We start from the raw sequence: 20,692 nt of genomic DNA, 5'->3' as shown, positions 1-20,692 counted from the left end.
TTTTATATATACATCCTTGGCTTTCAAATATTCGTCTTTGATCGTTGCTGGTGGAGGTAAATCCAGAAAAACTGTTCGGTCACATGCCATTTATATAGTGTTGTTTTAAAATTTTCAACTCATAAACATCTTTGATTAGTTAGATATTCAGAACAATCTGAAATATGTGACCATTTTTATCGGGAGGAGGACAAGTACATATATTTCATGAAGTATAGCTGACGTATATATTGAGCATTTATCAGATCTTCTACCAAGAGATAAGACCAATTATCCATGAATTCAATTCACACCAGCATTTATTTAAAGAAAAAGTCTTTCAATCTTTACTAAGATTGATAAACACACAGGTTCATAAGTGTTCTTTTAAGTTCTATTAATATTTTGTGATTATCTGAAAATATCATCAAATCATAAAATGCTTATGATTGCAAAAAAAACTGAAATATGGACTGTGTTCGGCAATTGTGAGTGTCTTCAAAAACTTTACATGAAGGATAATCTTTACCAGAACCGACATTTTTAATATTCAAAAATATACGCGTACGCTAAACACAATTGACGGATAATCACACATCATTGAGGTAAAATTAAGGTATTGATATGGTCATTATCCAATGCGAAATTATGTTTTTAGTTCATTGGTTTTATTTTTATTAGCTCGAAAGATATAGACATGTCTTCAACTGACACTTTTCAAGGAAAATTGCAATTGCTACATTAATGCAATTGTGTGTACACGCAAGCACAGTCAACATTTTATAGACATAAGAATATAATGTAATAGGATAGTCAACCAGTTGAAGGTGGCCTCTTAATGGAAGACAAGTTAATATATGATTAGGAGTACAAGATACATGTATAATACCTAAAATTAGGAGTGTCACAATACATATAGATAATTCAATTATTTACATGTCAAAAGGTCCGAGACCACAATTTTTTCGTAGTGCATTTCTTTTAGAACATAAATGAAAATAAAAAAAATCCCACCTGCGCTTTCTCAAAGAAACTTTTACAGTGTGGTGTACTACTTTTGGGACAAATTATATGAAAATTATAGAAAACTTCATCGGCTCTAACTCAAAATATGGACAATTTTATGTTAAGGGCGTCTTGAAATCTTTTGACAGCTTCCGAAGTACTAATTTTAAACCTTTTTCAGCTGGACCAAATCACTACTTTCCTTTAAAATTCTGGACCCAAAATTTTTACGGTGTAATTTCAACCCCTACTTGCAATTTGAGGCATTAAACATGGAGAAATAAATTTGGAAGGGGTATAAAATTTAATGACAAGTTACCCACTGTCAACCCTAGGGACTATATTTGTGAACAACGAAAATCAAGGAAGACAATTGTGATCTCGGACTAAAATATGTTTTATAGATCATCTCCCTTCGCTGTCCCTCTGTTATACGAACCGATAGTGTTTGTGTCCTTATTTGTTAAATTATATGGTTTTAGAGTTATAATAAACATTACCTCCATGTTTACCAAAAAACAAGAACTTTATCAGGGACCTACAATTATTGGTACATTATAAGGCATTTATATAATTCAATTTAGTAACTGCATCAGTTTATTTTCAAACAGATCCATATAGATTGAATGTGGAGTAGTGGTATTTTCGACACTTATATGATATACAAATTGTCAAAGGATTACGAAAATGACAAATCGTATTTTGCAAAATATCGACGTAAACTTCATTTTCAAAAAAGCATTTATCAAAAATGGAAAGATTGGATTATAGAAGACCATATACGATATACATGATTCATAAAAAGCAAAAGCTAAGTAAATGTTTATAATTTTCAGATCTTGTATGGTGGTAGTGTTTGCCTATTGAACTGTTGACCCAGTTCAGCTTCTGCAAAGTGAGGTTTAGGAACTTGAAACTGTTGTGTCATGTCTCCGGCAGGATAAATTCCACAACGCATTGCAGATCCATCCTGTCCAGGTCCTGATTGAATAATGTGTGAATCTGGCATTCCCACTATATGTGTCGGCTGTCCAGAAGTGATGTATACTACAGACCTCTATAAACAGAGAAAAAAATGTATATTTAAATAAACAATACAATTATTTTAACAAACCCCAACACACTCCTGTTATTGACTAATTTAGTTGTTGAATTGAGACGAAAGTTTACATTTTACATTGGACATTGTTTTTGTTTTGTATGTACTGAATGATATGTTTTATCAAGTACATAAATCGGGTTGATCTCCGAATAAACGTTCAAAGATCAGTTGCATTCGTGCGGTATGAAAACATTTATTTTGAAAAGTTCAATCGGCATCTATATGTGTTTGTCAATATCAAAATACAGTAACAATATGTTAATTTATTGGTATTGTAGAGAGAAAATATGCACTCAATCACATAACTGTTTTCACTGTTCCATATATAGTCAATTCAATTCAATTAGTGTGTTTAAACAGTTTCGCTGTTGACAATATCTTCAGCTATTATATCTATTCTAGTTTTTTAATATAAGGGCAGTAATTCATATATGCATCTAAATGAATGACAGTTTCGGACATGTTGATTTAATTGGTAAATTTCATTTCCTGTTCAGCGTGCAATTTACATGTTAAACCTGCTTTTTTCTCTCTGTAAACGTAATACAAGGAGATGTGGTATATATGATGACCAATAAGACAACTATCTATATCAGTCATTAAGACGTGGCTGTAACAACTTATCTCTATCTTTCATATTTTTCAAAATAATTGTCAAAATGCAACAAGAGGCTCTTAAGAGTCTGAATCGCTAACAACGGATTTTTCGCGAAAATCTTAAGTCAACGATAATTTTGCTGTTAAATGTATTTAAATGCACAATTTCACCTGTCATTTGATATTCCTTTCTATACATAAATAATTTTTGATTCAAACTAAAAGAGTATTCTTTAAGGGCAACACCTCTTTGATGTATATACTAATTGACATTTTTGTTTACTTATTTAAAGGTCCTTTGCCATTAAAGATTGTTCTAATCTCTTCTAGTTTCTATGAAAAATTAAAAAATAAAATTTCAAGGGTAAAATTCTATAAATCATTACGTGAAGATTTTGGTTTCGTTAAGATAGTTGTGTGGCTTTCTTTGCCGAAAATTTAATCCAAGTACAGTATCTCTCTATCTAACGTAGTTTTTGCAAGGAGAAAATTAAATGGTCAAAGTCATCTTTCATGGGTAATAACTCTTATAAAGAATCTTGCGACTATTTTGATAGTATTGACTTATTTTGAGGTCTCACTCTGTTGATTTTTTTTTGTTTGCAGTTACTCTCTATCATATTCTCTTCAATAATTTCAAGGGTAATAACTTTTTTTGAAGTGTAATTGACAATTTCGGTCATCAGGAGTTTATATAACTTGAATTCTCATACTTTTACATAATAATATATATAAACATTACATACTTTCTCTAATAATTACAGTATTAATAAAGAAAAAATAAATATTTTTATGGATTTAGTTATATATAATATATAGGCTTTTGTGTAAAACAATAATCACCTGTAAAAAGGCTCTCCGTTTCTATTTGTGATATCAACTCAACATTTGTATGTATTAACGAGACGATCATTAGATTTGCATACGGCAGGTTATGACACAGGGTATACATTGTTGAAGGATTCTTCAATTTAAGATTTCTTTGCAAGCCGGTTTATATAATTCACCTTGTATAATCGCGCAAACTTTTTTTTTTTGTTGATATTTTTAAAATCATTTTTTCTGCATTTTTTAGTGTTGAAATTTACTTTCGTCTGCCGCTGTGTGGATTATTGATTGTCAATTCTTCCCAGTCCAGAATATTTATTTAATAAATCGCATTTTCCTCAACCCCAAAAAAATCATATGGTTGTCTTATCAAAGTATTTGGTAAGACTTTTTGTTTATCTTTCATTTGTTTTTCAATAGTCAGGATTTTACAATACCCCTACAATCACCACCTGACTATGGTTTTTGGGGTATTTGGTAAGACTTACATCAGTGTAAAATATTATATAACGAAACACATAAAAAAAACTTTTAATTTCTTTTTTTATCAATTTAATTTTCTTGCTTTTTTCTTGTATCTTTTTTCTATTTTTATTAATAAATTACTTAAAAAACGACAGATATACTTCAACATTTATCTTTATACTTTACTACTTAAACAACACAAACCATAATTTATTTTGTAACCAGCTGTGCATTTGTTATATAAAATAATTATTTGTTTGGTAATGTTAAAGGTAAGGTTCGTTTTTTTGTTGTTGATATTACTGAAATGGTTTATATTTAAGTATGGAAAATTATATGTATATAAACTAACAAATACTAACAACTGTATAAATATGGTATTAACTAATGATAACGAGGCCAGGATGAGGTACGGTACTTGATGTTTTCCAACTAACGACTGTTCAGATTGCAATAAAATATGAGAAATAAAAAAAACGACTTACATCAGTGTCATCCCATAATGTACAACAACAACAGAATGATGCTGCAGCTATTGAGATTACTAATTCAATAATACCCAACACTGCTATGAATGACGACAAAACTACAACATCAATTCTATGTTCTTCAGGATTTGCTCGCTATAAGATAAAATAAATTTATTGTAGAACTATTGATACTATGATTTATGTCATCAACAGTTAAAAGATCCATTTGTTATCAACGTAAAGACTTATACATCTTGGTGTCTTTGAAACTGCAGCAATGCTGCTTTGGTAAACAATCAGGTAAAGCCAATGAAGAATAGCAAGGATGGCAATCATTCGACATCTCTTCATTTTATACTGATCCATTTTGATTGACATTTATATCAGTTAAAATATGGTAATCCAAGTCTGAAACCATATTAGCGTGTCAACATGTTTTTGAATCAACATGATTGATACCATGACATATTGAATATACACATGGTTTACTATGTGTGAACATAACTGTAAAAGTATAATTTTTTAATCATTCGCGAGGCAGTCAAGCGCAGCTCCGCCATTCGGAAGAAAACAAGGATGAAGTTTAGATTTTATTTCTATACATTTTCAATATAAAGTTTTTTCATCAAGATTTGGGAGCAAAAACATTATACATGTATATATTATAAACCAATCAAACAACATGGCGACTAAGGCTTTTTCTATCTCAGGCATAGATTACCTTAGCTGTATTTGGCAACACTTTTAGGATTTTGGATCTCAATGCTCTTTAACTTCGTACTTTATTTGTCTTTTTCAACTTTTTTCGAGCGTCACTGATGAGTCTTTTGTAGACGAAACGCGCGTCTGGCGTATATATAAAATTTAGTCCTGGAATCTATGATGAGTTTATTTATTCAGCAACAAGTTTTCTTAATCTCCAAATAAATCGGTCAAAGTTGTCATGCACACTATAGTGCTGAAATCTGTCAAAACAGATTTAAAAAAAAAACAATTTTAAAGGTTCACATTGCTCTGAAGTGGTCTTGATTTGATTTTGAACATCATCTTACAAGATACATATATATGTCTAGCTCAACAAACAAAATATATGAACATGTTCATCAAAAGCAAAATATATCTTGATGCAGCGTTGAAATGTGGAATAGTAGTTGCAAAGAACTCTAAACCGTCTTATTTACAATGTTATTGCGGAACCAAGGACATACAATCTGACTATCTAGCAGAGAGGGTTCGAAAGGTACCAGATGGACAGTCAAACTAATAGATCGAAAATAAACTGACAACGCCTAGGCTAAAAAATAAAAATTAAAAAGGCAAAAAGACAAATAATAGTACAAAAGACACAACATAAAAAACTAAAGACTAAGCAACACGAACCCTTCCAAAAACTGGGGATTATCTCAGGTGCTCCGGAAGGGTAAGCAGATCCTGCTCCATATGTGGCACCCGTCGTGTTGCTCATGTTATTACAAAACCGGTAATTCGTCTTAAACATATACTGATTCAAAACCAAAAGAGTCACGTTACTTAAAACAACTTACCGCAATCGTTCCGAACACTCCTAAACTTAATACAGTTGGTACAAATAAAGACGCTGCGACAATATTACAAACCATAAAAGTTTTTTTCTGAAATAAATTAGGTAAATTAATGTATGTTGCTCTTGTTGAATATAAAACTAACACAGAATGTAAAAACGACGCAAAGAACAGCAAACTTTGTGAAAGGAACTAGGCATTTAACACTTGATACTAAGGATCTTATGTTTTAAGCGATTCTTTAGAGTTAATCGTACATTTTCAATAACAATGACTTTTCCTTGAAATAGAATCAAATAGTTCGTCAGTATGTAATATATTTTTAAATGGCTTTCACTTTTTATGTTAGTAAATTGAGATTTTGATTTTACTTTGTTGTTTTTAAGAGAGGTGGTGATTACATGCACATGAGAAAGCAATCAAACAGCAGCGTTTGATTATCAATAAATACAAGGTACAGAGCAAATAGAAGCTATGAATAAAGTCAGTAGATGGTCAACATACTACAATAAGATTACATCTTTTTCTACAATTTGGTAACATTTTATGCAATAATATATGATATTTCTTACCAAACACCTCCATCTACTCTGACGTCTTTGGGTCATACAAAATGGAAAACATCCAGTCAATATAAACTGTTAATAAGAGAAAGGAAAGTTGATTACCTGATTTTTGTAAATATCAGTTTTGTACATTTTTGGTCAATTGATTGGTTAATTTATTGTGTTTATCGTTTTATGTCCATTGGCAAATAGTTAACACATGTTCAAACGCTCATATGGATATTTTATTTAATACATCCTGCTTTGTACTAGACTGAAACACTATATTGAGTTTAGTAATTTTATAGCTCACAAACTGTTCGAAAAATGACATTTAGACTGGACTGGATAATTTTGTCTCTGAATCATCAAAATGCTGTATATCATACTCAAGCGATAATCCTTAAAAAACGTGCTCGTTTTAAATTTGATATATGCCTTTTTGTGCTTACATATTTTTTTATGATATAGGTTGTAACACAATGTTGCATGCTGTACCCTTATTTTTGACATTTATACCTATTATGTCTGTTTGTTTTGTTCACGCATCGCTGTCATTACAACCAAAGGTGGATTTAAGAGGGCAGGGGGCCCGCCCCCCCCTTTTATGGGAAAAAAATGTGGTTGCTTATATAGGGAATCACTGCAGCGTGATTGGAGCGGGCCTCCTCTTAGGTCAGTCAGTGAGCCCCCACTGGCATCCAGCTGGATCCGCCACTGACAACGGAATTTGATGCAACTGTCATACAAGTGAGAGGTTTCGCTAGCTATAAAACCAGGTTCGTCCCACCATTTTCTACTTAAGAAAATGTCTGTATCAAATCAGGAATATGACAGTTGTCATCCATTTGTCTGATGTGTTGGAGCTTTTGATTTTGCAATTTTATTAGGAAATTTCCGTTTTTTATTTTCCTCGGAGTTCAGTGATTTTGTGATTTTACTTTTCTTTTTAAGTGCAGATTGATGACAATTTATTGTATTCGCCGGTTCTCTAATAAGCATGTCGCATTTAAAAGATAAGAATAGTCGTCGAAGTGTTACATATTTTAGAATACACAAAAAAAAGGTTCCTCGACGTGTTTTCATGTGACCAATCAACTTAACATGATCGGCTTAGCATGTCGGTAAAGGTGATTCCGACAATACTTAGTATGACATATCATACACTTATCAGTTCACGCACTCCGCTAAATACTCTCAGTGACCCAATAGATATTCTCTATTGGTTCATTATCATTTTTGTGTACATTGATTTATAGGTATACATGTACAACGCTACTTTGGCACCATTGGCTAGTTTGGTGAAGTCGGTTTTTATTGGAGTAAGACGCAGCTGAAATGCCCGCAGAAAACAAATAGCCTTCGGTGGAAAAAAACCCAATCCTATTCAAGTAAGATTGGAGTCGAATACACCTGCCACATGTGGGAAGTTAAACTCACAACATCTCGAATTTCAGTAGCTGAACTACTTACACCCAACGGCCACCGATCTCCGTCTATTTTCCATATTCATGGAAGAAAAGCACTCATTTGTAATTTTTGGAAATTATTTAGATGTTTCGATTCTAATAAAATAAAAAAAAACGGGTTGCATTTTCTTATCACACTAACATGTTCTCGTCAGTAAATATAAAACACAATAATTCATCAGCATCAACAAAAAAAAACCGCTTTTTATTCCTATTGTAAAGTTTCCAGTACTAATGACAATCAACATAGATACTAAGATTACATTTTGAAAGCAAGTAGCACTTTTAGTTTATAAAAAAAAAATCATCAGTGTCGGTTAAATAAGAAACACTAAAGAGGCCAAATTAAAATTGAAGACTAAAAATTTCAAAAAAAATTGCCAAATACTGCCGAAGTAATCTATTCCTGCAGTAGACAATCCTTATATTTTATACAAATTCAAATTCAATTTTATATTATGACCATATCATTGATAAAGGATGAGCGAAATGTACAGTCAAACTCATAAAATAAACTGACAACACCTTGGCTAAAAAAGAAAAAGACAGACAAATAATAGTACACAAGACACAACACGAAAAACCAAGGACTACGCTACACGAACACCAACAACAATTTTGGGTGATCTCAGGTGCTCATGAAGTGTAAGCATATCCTGCTCCATATGTGGCACTCGTCGTGTTGCTCATAAGAAACCCGGTAAATAGTCTAATTAGGTAGGTCACATCCGTGAAAAGGAAACGGTTTTATAGTAGTTACGAAATATGGAACATGTCCGATATCATCTGTGAAACGTTAATTCCATAACGGTCAACTAACTCGTGATGACGACCGTAACATTTACGAAGGGTTGATTTCGAATTCACCATTCGCAACTCTTGGTTTATTAGCTTCCTTGTGAGCAGCAACCCTCTATCACGGAAATTATGATAGAAAATACAAGCCAGAAGTGTTGACTATTGGATATTGTATGGCGGATATATTTTTTCATTTTAATTCTATCTTATAAAAAAAGATAGGATACATTAAATATAGCGATAGCAAAATTAATGACTTGAATAAATTGATATAAGTTGTTCTCACCCATCCAGAAGACAGACAAAACAGGATGTCAAATAAAAAGACTGATTGAGCCGTCAAACTGTTATGTTCACATTCTTTGTCGAAAAAATAATTTCCATTATTTTCAATGTAGCAGTTTTTACTCAGAGCTACACTGTCAATGATCAGCACAACAATACTCAGTATTGCACATAGTACACCAATGCATATTTGTAATCCACCAAACACCCTCAGTGTCTTCACTGGATAGTCTCTATTGACTCCGTTGTCTTCATTCTGTACATTCATTACCAGTTGATTTATGTTGTTGATATAAACTGTAACAAAAACACACAAAAATGTCATAAAGAAAAGTCACCAAAACATCGTCAGGACTCAGTCGTGTCAATATTGCGCATGTAAATTGAACAATCTGTATTACGGCAAGTTAAATGAAAACGTGCATGGTGTTAAAGGTATGCTATGCTATATGATAAATCTGTTTTAATTGTATTCATCGTTATCTTCAACATTTACATCCCCATCGTTCTTGCTGAGAACACGCACAACGTTTTATAGTTTCATTTGAATGGACGTGTTAGTTTTGATAACGTTAGTAGTTTTGTATTGATTTTTTGCGCAGTTTTCATGTTGAAACCAATCTATTCAATGTTTTCCCGTTCAAAGCACACAACGAAAAAATATATGATATTGATCAGCCTAAACAGTTATATTGTTCAAGCATAGTAACTTTTTTTGTAACCCGAGATAACTTAGATGTGTTATATTTGGTATTTGGTATATTTGTGAAAGACAATGAAAAACAATAATCCGGAAAAACAACAAATAATAGGTAAACAAACTTCAACAAATAGACAGGACTAAATTTTATATATACGCCAGACGCGCAATTCGTGTACAAAAGACTCATCAGTGACGCTCGAATCCAAAAAAGTTAAAAAAAAAAAAAAAAAGCCAAATAAAGTACGAAGTTGAAGAGCATTGAGATCCAAAATTCCTAAAAGTGTTGCCAAATATAGCTAAGGTAACCTATAGCAAAGCCTTAGTATTTCAAAAAATTCTTAATTTTGTAAACAGTGTCAACAATTTTCTACACATACATGAAAAAGCAAAGATTGGGCAAAACGAATCCAACCAAACACACGATATAGTCCAAGTGAGCAGAATCCCTATTTGTAAATTATGTTAGAAAGTACGATCACTGGAATATCTTTTCGACAGGAAGATAATATTTTTCATATGCAAGCTCTCCTGAACTTTTGCTACTTAGAAATAAGCAAGAAAGAAAATTAAGATTGAGAGGGATCATAACACATTTTTTTTACATTGAATATTACGTTCATTTCACTTGACTGGGTGGAGTTTAAATAGTTCGCTCATCATAGACCAGTCCATCTATATACAGGCAGTTTAAAGATAAACTCATTAATGAAGTGTCTAGTTATGGTCATTGATCCAGTTAAAATATGTAAACACTTAGTATGTGTGTATTCGCAAAATAAATAATGAGAAACAGCCTTTGAAAAGCAAAGTTTAAAACATGTAAAATTGAGACATTTGGGAATTTGTTAAATTGAGAGTTAACTATGACGATATCAGTTTCAAAATTGCATATGTCGTTATTTTATAACGTTTTGAATACTTTTTCTATATATATTCATTATATTCCGAATGATTTTAGGGGGGGGTGCACGTGGATGAGTTGCAATAAGGCTGTACGCAATTTTATAAAACATATAAATTTCAGGTCTCTTCAAACAATTTATATATATTTAATTATTGATTAAAGAAGGAGTAAGGTTTCCTTCTTTTAAAAACTGATAACATATCGATCGTATTAACAATTACGTGATTGAATCAAACGACATTAAAGATAATGCAGTTGAATGACACAATTGTAAACAAGAATATTTGTTAAACCGACAGGAGACGCGGTATTACGCAAAACTATGCACGTTACATTTCTCTTGTTTATTTGAATTTGTACAAATAAACTTATTAATTATCAACAGTGGAACATGTATTCATGTCAAAGATCTTGTTATATACATGTGCTACTTTTATCTATATATAACTACACATGTATATGGTAAAACATAAAAAAAGTAGCTATATCTGACAATATTAATATATTCCTTTTCTATAATGACTGTCAATTTCAGTTGAAGTTTCGTCCCCGAGTTTATCATCCCCGTCTTCATTATTTTTTGTGTTCAAAATGAAATATTATTGGTATGTTCATTTTCTGAAAATGTCATGTTTATAAAATGATAATGTATTATAAACATAAAGCTACACTAAGGTCAATATTGTCGTAGTCTTATTAGGCACAATATTTACGGAATGATTTGTATTCAACGACCCTCAACTTCGCAAAAAAACCAACATATTAAGTGTCACTGACGAATATTATGTACCCACTAATATAATTAAAGCCTCGTATCACTTACACTTTTATAACATACACATGTGGAGCTTGTGCAATTTTGTCTGAAAGACTACGGAACAGGTCGATCAATATAAGATTTAATTTTGTTAGCGTTTTTTAAGTAATTTTTATTCATCTTGAAGCGCATTTATAACTGCAATCTTAACTTACATACAAAATGCACTACAAAAGTCTAAAAGTCTGAAAAGACCAGTTTTTGTCTTAATTTGCATGAACTTTTACTCGACATTCTCCAAAAGTATGATTTGTGTCTTAATTTTTCTTGACAAATTCTCATTTATATTAAATTTGTATTAAATTTACTCGACATATTCTCGACATTCTGAATATTGTCTTAAAATTTCTTGACAAATTCTTGACATTTGAATACTGTCTTGAAATTTCTCGACATATTCTTGACATTCTTATTTTTTATCAGTATGGCTTGACATATTCTGAACATTTTGAATTGTGTCTAAAATTTGCTTGACAGTTCTGATGTCTACAAATCATGACCAATATACATGATATAACTTTAGCTTTATTTCTCTCTATATGATATACTGTTGTTTCAAGTTACACTTGTTACAACAAAAATAAAAGTTGGGCATGTAAAATAATTGAAAATTTGGATATATAAATATTTTTACAAATGCAAATATGGCTATGAAATCTAAAGTATGAAATAATTTAAATGTGGGTTTTTAAATAATTACACATTTTGATTCCTAAATCTTATAAATTAAATGATTAAAACCAATCATACTGTAGACATATTTCATTAAACATTCATAATACTCAATGTTTATATGGTAAATAATTATTGTACCAAAATGTGGTTTATATAAATATCAAATTATGATGATATACAAATCATTCATTTAATAAAAGAACAATTTGTGTAATGTCACCTGTGGGAATACACATGGACAGGATGTCCCCCATAAAACTAAGGTATTCCACACCCCAGAGTACACGCAACTGTCCAATAGAAATTACTGATTTACCTGTAATCAGCCATACAACTTATCAGTTGACTGACCACTCCAGTACAATTTAAAAAGTTTGTTGATAGATGAAAAATGAAATCATCGTTTTGATGATGAAAATTGAATTAAAATGAATTTTCTTCATCAAAATTATGAAGTTAATTATTTTAACATAAAAACAAATTGAATAATTCCCAAAGATTAAAAATAAATTATTATCTACTCCAGGAATAATAGATCTGGTCACATTTCAGGCGAAATTTATACTGTTGAGATAGTGTCAAGACATATTTAAGACTGTCAAGAATCTGTCGAGACATATTCAGACATTATTTAGAATGTAAAGAATATGTCAAGACATATTCAGACATTATTAAGAATGTCAAGAATATGTCAAGACATATGGAGACAAATTTAAGACAGTCAAGAATTGGTCGAGACTAATCCAGACTCTTATCAGATGATACAAGAAGTGTCGAGAAATTTTAAGACAATGTTCATTCTGTCAAGACACTTGTCAAGAAAAATCAAGAACCTTATTAGACAAATTCATACTATGTCAAGAATTTTTTAAAATTATTCAGGCAAATTAAGAATGTCGAGTAAAAATTCATGCTAATTCAGACAAAAACTGGTCTTTTCAGACTTTTTGACTTTTGTAGTGATGTGTGCATTAATCATTAGTTTTTTTTTTTAAACAGATTAAATAAGCAGGAAACATCAGTCGTATATATTCAAATTGGAATAGCACTCATTGCGACTGTATAACAAAAGTCTTACCTGAAGGAAACAGATGTTCATTCCAATTGGGTAACTAACTGAGGATGTGTGATTGCATTTCGAAATTATATATGTTTACATTGTTATTTGACAGTGTCAGTAACCATCAATTATTGTCCTTATTATGACCGGAAAGTGAAAATAATGTTCTTTTAATGTTTTGACATATGGTAGCATACATGATTGGTAATTCATATACATGTTACTGGAATTGTATATCCAATGTTTCTATGGTAACGGATAAACAATATTGTTGAAAAGTGTGAATTGTTACAGTATTGTGTTTTATTTTGATATAGATTACAAATAAAATACATATTGCGTATACTGATTGAATGTGACATTTTCAAGTGTTCATAGTGATTAATAGCCCAAAAATGTGTGTTAATTTGTTGTTTGTTAAATAAATAAAGGCAACAGAAGTATACCGATGTTCAAAACTGATAAATCGAATGACAAAAACAAATCCAGGTCATAAAACAAAACTGAGAAAAACGCATTAAATACAAGAAAATTACGACACAACATTAAAATGGTCCTTTTTGATTCGAAATCAGATTTTTTCTTGACTTCTGTAAAATGATAAAACTCAAAAACGCAACACAGTTGTGGAAATATTTAATATATACTCCAATATAAATAATTTGGACTAATAATAAATTCAAAACTAAAAATTGGTAGCCATTAAATAGAAAAGACATAATTTGATTCAGAACATAGTAGAAAAAGTCCATGTATTGAAGATGATTATCCCCCTGATTGAACTCTTCGCCTAGAGATAAACTAAATGCACAGGAAGTTGACAAGATTGTCATTGTCAACAAGCAGACAAGCAGACGGATTTGTTGTTCACCCTGTTATTGTTGAACATAGGGAGGATTCTTTATTAAACATGCAGAAAACAATGCATGTAAGTTTCTATAAAATTCATATTAAATTTTACATTTTAATTCTGTGTACTATAAGAGTCCCGGTAAAGTGAGAAACGGAACAGAAACTTTCATGCTCATTAAATCGCAAAGTATTGTTCAAATTCCTAATTTGGTATACATTTTAAAAGAACATGTCTAGTGTTTCTAGTTGACACAACAGATCTCTATTGTTATTTAATCTACCTTAATACACAGACTAAACCTAGTATTGGACGGAGTGCAGCACAGACCAGAAAACATTATGTCCCACTTTCGTAGTCGGGACAAACAAATCCTAGTCACAAAGGTAAGAATGATCAATTTTGTTTGAGGCTGATATTCAGACGATCCACAATAATAGCTATTCTAATTTCAATGTTCCCTCATTGTTGCACGTGACAAGAAGCATTAGTATCATCCTTACTGATTACTATTTATAGACATTTCAATAAATACTAAATACTGTATATATAGCCGATAGCCCAGCAATATTAATACTGGTGAACCCCAAAATGTATCAATATAAATATAATTGATAAACACAATATACATACAGCATGAGTATCAATGCACAGTAATTTAACTTTCATTAAAGAATTCAATAGAATAATTAGTAAACGCTGTTCAAAAATGTTTTGCTCTGTCAGCAACTATTCCGACAGCAAGGAAAAACTAACAAAAAACGAGTTGCCTCGGTAAAACTCCATTTTAACTGCAGTCAATAGACTGGTGACATTTTAAATAAAGTGGAATATGTGGGAAACCTGTGTCCAAACCCAAATGCTCGGAAAACCGTCTCGAGAGTTAGACTTTATAAGACTGTATATAAACTATACTATATGTAATACGAAATAACTTAGTTACTCTTTAGTGAAATATCTACTAAATACAAATTAGAATAACAATTCAATTGAAAATAAACTTTATTTCACTGTTGTCCAGTCTGATGCTTGGCTAGCAGTGACAAACTAAGGGAAATATTCCCGCTCAATATCAACATCTTCGGCTATGCACATATCTCGTCAAGAAGATTTTCTATAGGTCGTTCCTCAAAATACATATTTTGTTTCGTTTCGTTGTGTTTCGTTTCTCCATTTACATGTTTCGTTTCGTTTCGCTGTGTTTTGTTTCGTTTCGCCATGTTTTGTTTCGTTTCGCTTTGTTCCGTTTCTTACTTTACCTGGACCATTACTATAACTTATATACTACTGTAATAAAAAAGTTTCTCAAAAGATAGTTCTAAACTAATAACTTTGACTTTGTCTTTGAATGTAATCATGATTTCATTAATGAAGGGGATAATTGTTCCTTCAGTGTAAGCTTTAGATAACATGTCAGATAGTTATCAAAGGTACCAGGATTATAATTTAGTACGCTACACGCGTACATAAGACTCATCAATGACGCTCATATAAAAACAAACAAGTAAAAAGTTGAAAAGCATCGAGGATCCAAAATTCCAAAAAGTTGTGCCAAATACGGCTTAGGTTATCTATGCCTGGGATAAGAAAATCCTTAGTTTTTTCGAAAAAATGACCACATTATTGATATTCATGTCAACACCGAAGTGTTAACTACTGGGCTGGTGATACTCTGTGGGACGAAACGTCCACCAGCAGTGACATCGACCCAGTGGTGTAAATAGTTATCAAAGGTACCAGGATTATAATTTAGTACGCCAGACTTGTGGTTATAAGCAAACTATTTTGTTTGTTGAATTTGTAATCTCAAACGTCAAATAAATATATTTTGTAAATTTATAATATTTATAATGAGATTTTTCAGAAGAATCCTGACCCAAACTTGATCTTATAATATATGTTATTTAAAGATTGTTAAAAAAATTACCAACTATGCTGACACCATGCCCACCCTTTTTATTTAATGCAATATGTTTTCAATCATGTCTATGACCATGATTAAATAAAACAAATGTTTATAATACTATATGAGACACATGCTGAGACTAAAATACTTCATGCTTGTTATAACTTCTTGGTCTATAATGTGAATAATAGAAAAAGCCAGATCAAGTAGGAGATCAACCCAATAACTGAATTAGCCAAAAACATTTAAAGGTTCACTAGTTCAAATAATTATGACGTTGTAAGTCTGTTCATATGTTAGATGTTCTGTTCCATATCAGGTTTAAGATTATTAGTTAAAGGTAAACTTACTCCCATGTTAAGCATGTTGAAAAACAGTACACATGATCATTATAGTGGGAAATATTTAAAATTATTACCCAGTAAAGTTTTATGCCCTAATTTAATTGTTATTGAAAGTAGAATATAGTTCATGTATATTCTATTTTATGCAATATCTAATATGTCCTTAGCTTACTGTTTAAAATACAAATATTATTTTTATTCCGTGGCATCGACCCACAAAGATACTTTAGGGAAATTCAAACTCATAAGTTGGAAATAAACTGACAAAGCCATGGCTAAAAAAGAAAAAAAAAAACAAACAAACATCAGTACATAAAAACAACATAGAAAAACTAAAGACTAAGTAACACAAATCACACTAAAATGTGGATGTGAAACTAGGTGCTCCAGAATGGTAAGCAGATCCTGCTCCACATGTGCAGCAGTCATGTTGCTCATATAAGTACAAACTAGTTTATAAGTTACCTGTTATATTCATATAGGAAAAAAACTCAACTGTTTCATCTAGGTAGCAATTATAAGATAAGGAGATGTGATATGATTGCCAATGAGACCAGCTTGTAAAAATAACATCAAGTAGAATTAATCAAATGAAAATTACTTGATATGGTCTTCAACAATGAGCAATACACAATGATAGATGCTTGACAAACTTGGAAATACAAAAATGGCATATTTGGGATTTAATTTGAATAGAGAAAAGTTTATTGTAGAGAGACAAAATGTACAGGGTCGATTTTAACAACAGAGATCAAAATTCTATTATTTTTTTTTTTAAATTTTGCGCATTAAAGATTATTTCAAATAGCAAAACGAGTTTAATTGGAGGATGGTTCATTAAGTATTATAGTATATATTCATACAGCTTTCAACAATGAACTGGCTCTAAAATGTTTGCAAACTCTAAAGGAGTAGGGCTTCCCCCCTTGTATATGTGTCACAGGGTCGAAAAGTTGTCTGAACCTACTTGAAACTGTATAATAAAAAATCTCTATCATTAAATACTGTTATCAATTTTTATAAAATCAAAATGTTATTAGGACAACTTGTTACTGCTAAAGAAATTATCAATAAAGATGATATCGGTAATCGAAATCAAAAATATGTTCAAGTCAAGCTTTGTATTGTCTTTCGTATGAAAATTAATTCATTTTGGTTAGCGATGTCCAAAGTTTTTGTCTTGTTGTAAAAACCAATTCTTTGTAAAAAAGGGCACATCAGTATTTATCTCTAAAAGAAACTTTCCCTACAAACTATACTGGTATTATATGATGAAAAAATGTCCATTAAATTTGTTACATTCCAGGACTTATATCTTCTTTTTTTTATTGAAAGTATAGTGGCCCCCTCATCTAGAAAAGTTGTTTAAAATACAATGAATATTTTTCCCTTTTAAGTAAAAAAAATCTGTTGTTTTATAGTAAATGTTTAGTATTTATTCATTAAAATGAAGACTCTAAAATAAGTTTGAGAGAATTATCATAGACACAATGGGGCAAAATCATCTTATGTAAGTGAGGAGGGGGGGGAAAGAAAAAAGGTAAATTTTAAACAAAAAATATATTTATGTTACTTGGTGAAAAAAATAATAAAATGACGAAAATATATTGTTTCGGCGAAAGAGGTGGCGAAAATAATAAGTGACCCAGGGGAAACCCTGATGAGTGCCAATGATACAACTCTTCATCCAAATAACAATTTATAAAAGTAAACCATTATAGGTTAATGTACGGCATTCATCACAGAGTCTTGGCTCACAACGAACAACAAGCTATATATATATATCATTCATGGTTGCGAAAGTTTTTTTAAACCGCTAATATGTATGACATGACGTCATCGATATCAGTCCCAATTACAAAGGCTTTATCCCATCCCTAATCTGTCATAAGTTTAAAAATCAATTATGTTGCTACGTTTATAATTATTTTGAAAACCAAAATTAAAATCAATTTTCAACAAAACCTGCTGGTCTCTCTTTTTTTTATTTACAGGAAAGTGATAGTGTATTACAAATATGTTTTAATTGAATTTTTCTTTATCTTCATCATTTATCAGGACGTTTTTTATGTTGATATTATCACCATCGTCCTTGTTGAGAACACGCCCAACATTATATATTTTCTTTTGATAGACCATCTTAGTTTTCATTACGTTGGTAATTTTTTTATTTATTTTTTATGCAGTTTTTCTGCTAAAAACAGTATATTCAATGTTTTCCCCCTCAAAGCACAAAAATAAACTGTTGAAAAAGTATATGATTTGATCAGTTAAATCGTGTAAATCTTAAGCATGTTTAATGTAGTTACCTGAAGCACGTTTTTCATCCTAGCTGCTTTATATTGAATATTTGAAATATTTGTAAAAAATATATCGATACAAATGGGACAAATACGAAATATAATCCGATTAAAGATAATCCATAACAGACAATACCATGGCATTACTTCAACAAAAAAGACAACAACAATTTATTGCACAGAACATTAAGGACTGGACAAAAGCAAACCAACCAAAAACCGAAGGTTATATGAAACGTCCAAGTGAGCATAATCCTCTGTCAAGTAAAACATGTTAGGAAAACGAGCACTGGAATCACATTTTAACAGGATGACTATATTTTCAATGTGCAGACGCTCCTGGGATGTTGCAACATAGAAATAAGTAGTTCTAAATACAACAGAAAATAAAGATTGAGATGAATCATAAATTATGAAAAACACATCTTGTTTATTTACTTTGAATACTATTCACACAAAAATAATTCCAGCATTTGCAAAGTGTCCCAGTAAAAACTGTATTTTTATCCTCGAGTGTATGACCAATAGTCAGCACTTTTTGTGTTGAAATAATATATCATTTATATTTTCATGTTCTGAAAATTTCATGTTTATAAAATGTTAATGTGTTATAAACCTCTTAGCTACACCAATATATAAATTACCTTAGTAATATTCGGCACAACCTTTACGGAATGTTTGGCATTGAACGTCTCTCAGCTTCGTTTTTATTTGAGAGTCATCGACGAGTCTAATGTAGAGGAGACCCGCGTTTGGTGTATACAAACAAAAGCCCAGTATCTTTTAAAACTTTAATGACATACACATGGAGCTCTTGTGCAATATTGGCTAAAATACTACGGAGCAGGAGTCAATTTCACCAAAAAACTTACGACTAAGACTTAACGTAACTACACTGATTTGTTCATGACTCAAGACCAATCTTAGTCGTAGGTTTTTTTTGTAAAACCGACTCCAGGTCTTTTAGTATAAATGTGTCATTGTTATTTCCCTTGTTTAAAACTATACATTTCATATTTCTTTTTTGAATCATTTACATTATGCTTATTCAGTATATATTTGTTAAATTGAATAATTATATATTGGTATTTTGAAGTCTTTGCTTAAATAAATCTATTTATATTCTAAAGTTTAATATTTGCATTCACGCAAAACCTTTATTTACCTTCTTCGGAAAATTTATATAATTTAGATAAGTGATTTGAAATTATTATGTTGAATTATCTGAGGACTGACATACAGTCCAAACAAGGAAAGCTTGACTTTCCAACAACCTTTTACGGTGTATTCTTAATACGGGTAACACTGAAGTCAATGAATGCTCCATTTGTACTTTGGCTTTACATAATAAAAGTCGTAGTGTGATGATTAAATTATATATTGTTTTCACTGTCTTGGGTTTTCTTTTACGTAGATATTTTATAGCGCTTTTACATTTGGCATCAATTCGTATTAATCACTTACAAACTAAAACAATCTGTGGTCCGCATCCACGAATCTCCATCAGAATTGTTCCGGCTAAATAAGATTTAATTTTGTAAGCGATTTGTATGTTACTTTTATTTATTTTGAAACGCATTCATAACATTAATTACACAACTTATTTAGCAATCATTAGTTGATAAGGCGTTGTTTAAAATATATTAATATAGAAAGGACTAATCAATCGGAATCATATTAACTCTAATCGGAATAACATTCAATTTTGCAGGATAAAAGTATATAAAACATGTCTTACCTGAACAAGATAGATTTTCTAACTATCTGAGGAAGGTTTATCGATTGCATTTCGAAATGACATTCGTTAACATCGCTACGTAACTGGGGTTTTCTAGTGCAATGCATTTATATAAAAGGATTTGTGTCATAAATTTCTATATCCTGGTTCAAATAAAATATTGAGAGACATGTAAATTGAGCAAGTTTTCATTATTTGACCTCGATGTGATATTCTGGAAAAGGGGGACTAAGAATTTCTACTGACCGTATATAATTTCACCTATTGTTTGCCTGACTTTTTAAGTATTCTGATGAACTGTTATTTCAAGC

The 20,692-nt window shown here is 31.0% G+C and overlaps 1 protein-coding gene across 3 annotated transcripts; it reads right to left on the bottom strand.

The window, feature by feature from the left end:
* Positions 1–1,684: 1,684 nt before the first annotated feature.
* On the bottom strand, positions 1,685–20,447 carry LOC143083574 (uncharacterized). Of its 3 annotated transcripts, XM_076259836.1 has the most exons (6): positions 20,382–20,404; positions 9,086–9,381; positions 6,560–6,625; positions 5,991–6,077; positions 4,462–4,599; positions 1,685–2,041 (listed from the first exon to the last, which is right to left on the bottom strand). In XM_076259836.1, exons 2-6 carry the CDS (start codon positions 9,350–9,352, stop codon positions 1,817–1,819), a joined length of 783 nt encoding a protein of 260 aa, XP_076115951.1. In that variant the 5' UTR covers positions 9,353–9,381; positions 20,382–20,404; the 3' UTR covers positions 1,685–1,816. The 3 variants fall into 3 exon arrangements, with proteins under 3 accessions (XP_076115951.1, XP_076115953.1, XP_076115952.1); XM_076259838.1 differs by lacking the exon at positions 9,086–9,381 and having other exon boundaries at positions 20,382–20,447; XM_076259837.1 differs by lacking the exons at positions 9,086–9,381; positions 20,382–20,404 and adding an exon at positions 13,262–13,371.
* Positions 20,448–20,692: the final 245 nt, after the last annotated feature.

Source organism: Mytilus galloprovincialis, chromosome 7 (genome assembly GCF_965363235.1).
Source record: "Mytilus galloprovincialis chromosome 7, xbMytGall1.hap1.1, whole genome shotgun sequence".
In the NCBI taxonomy this organism is placed as follows: domain Eukaryota; kingdom Metazoa; phylum Mollusca; class Bivalvia; order Mytilida; family Mytilidae; genus Mytilus; species Mytilus galloprovincialis.
This window is presented reverse-complemented; position numbering and strand designations above follow the sequence as displayed.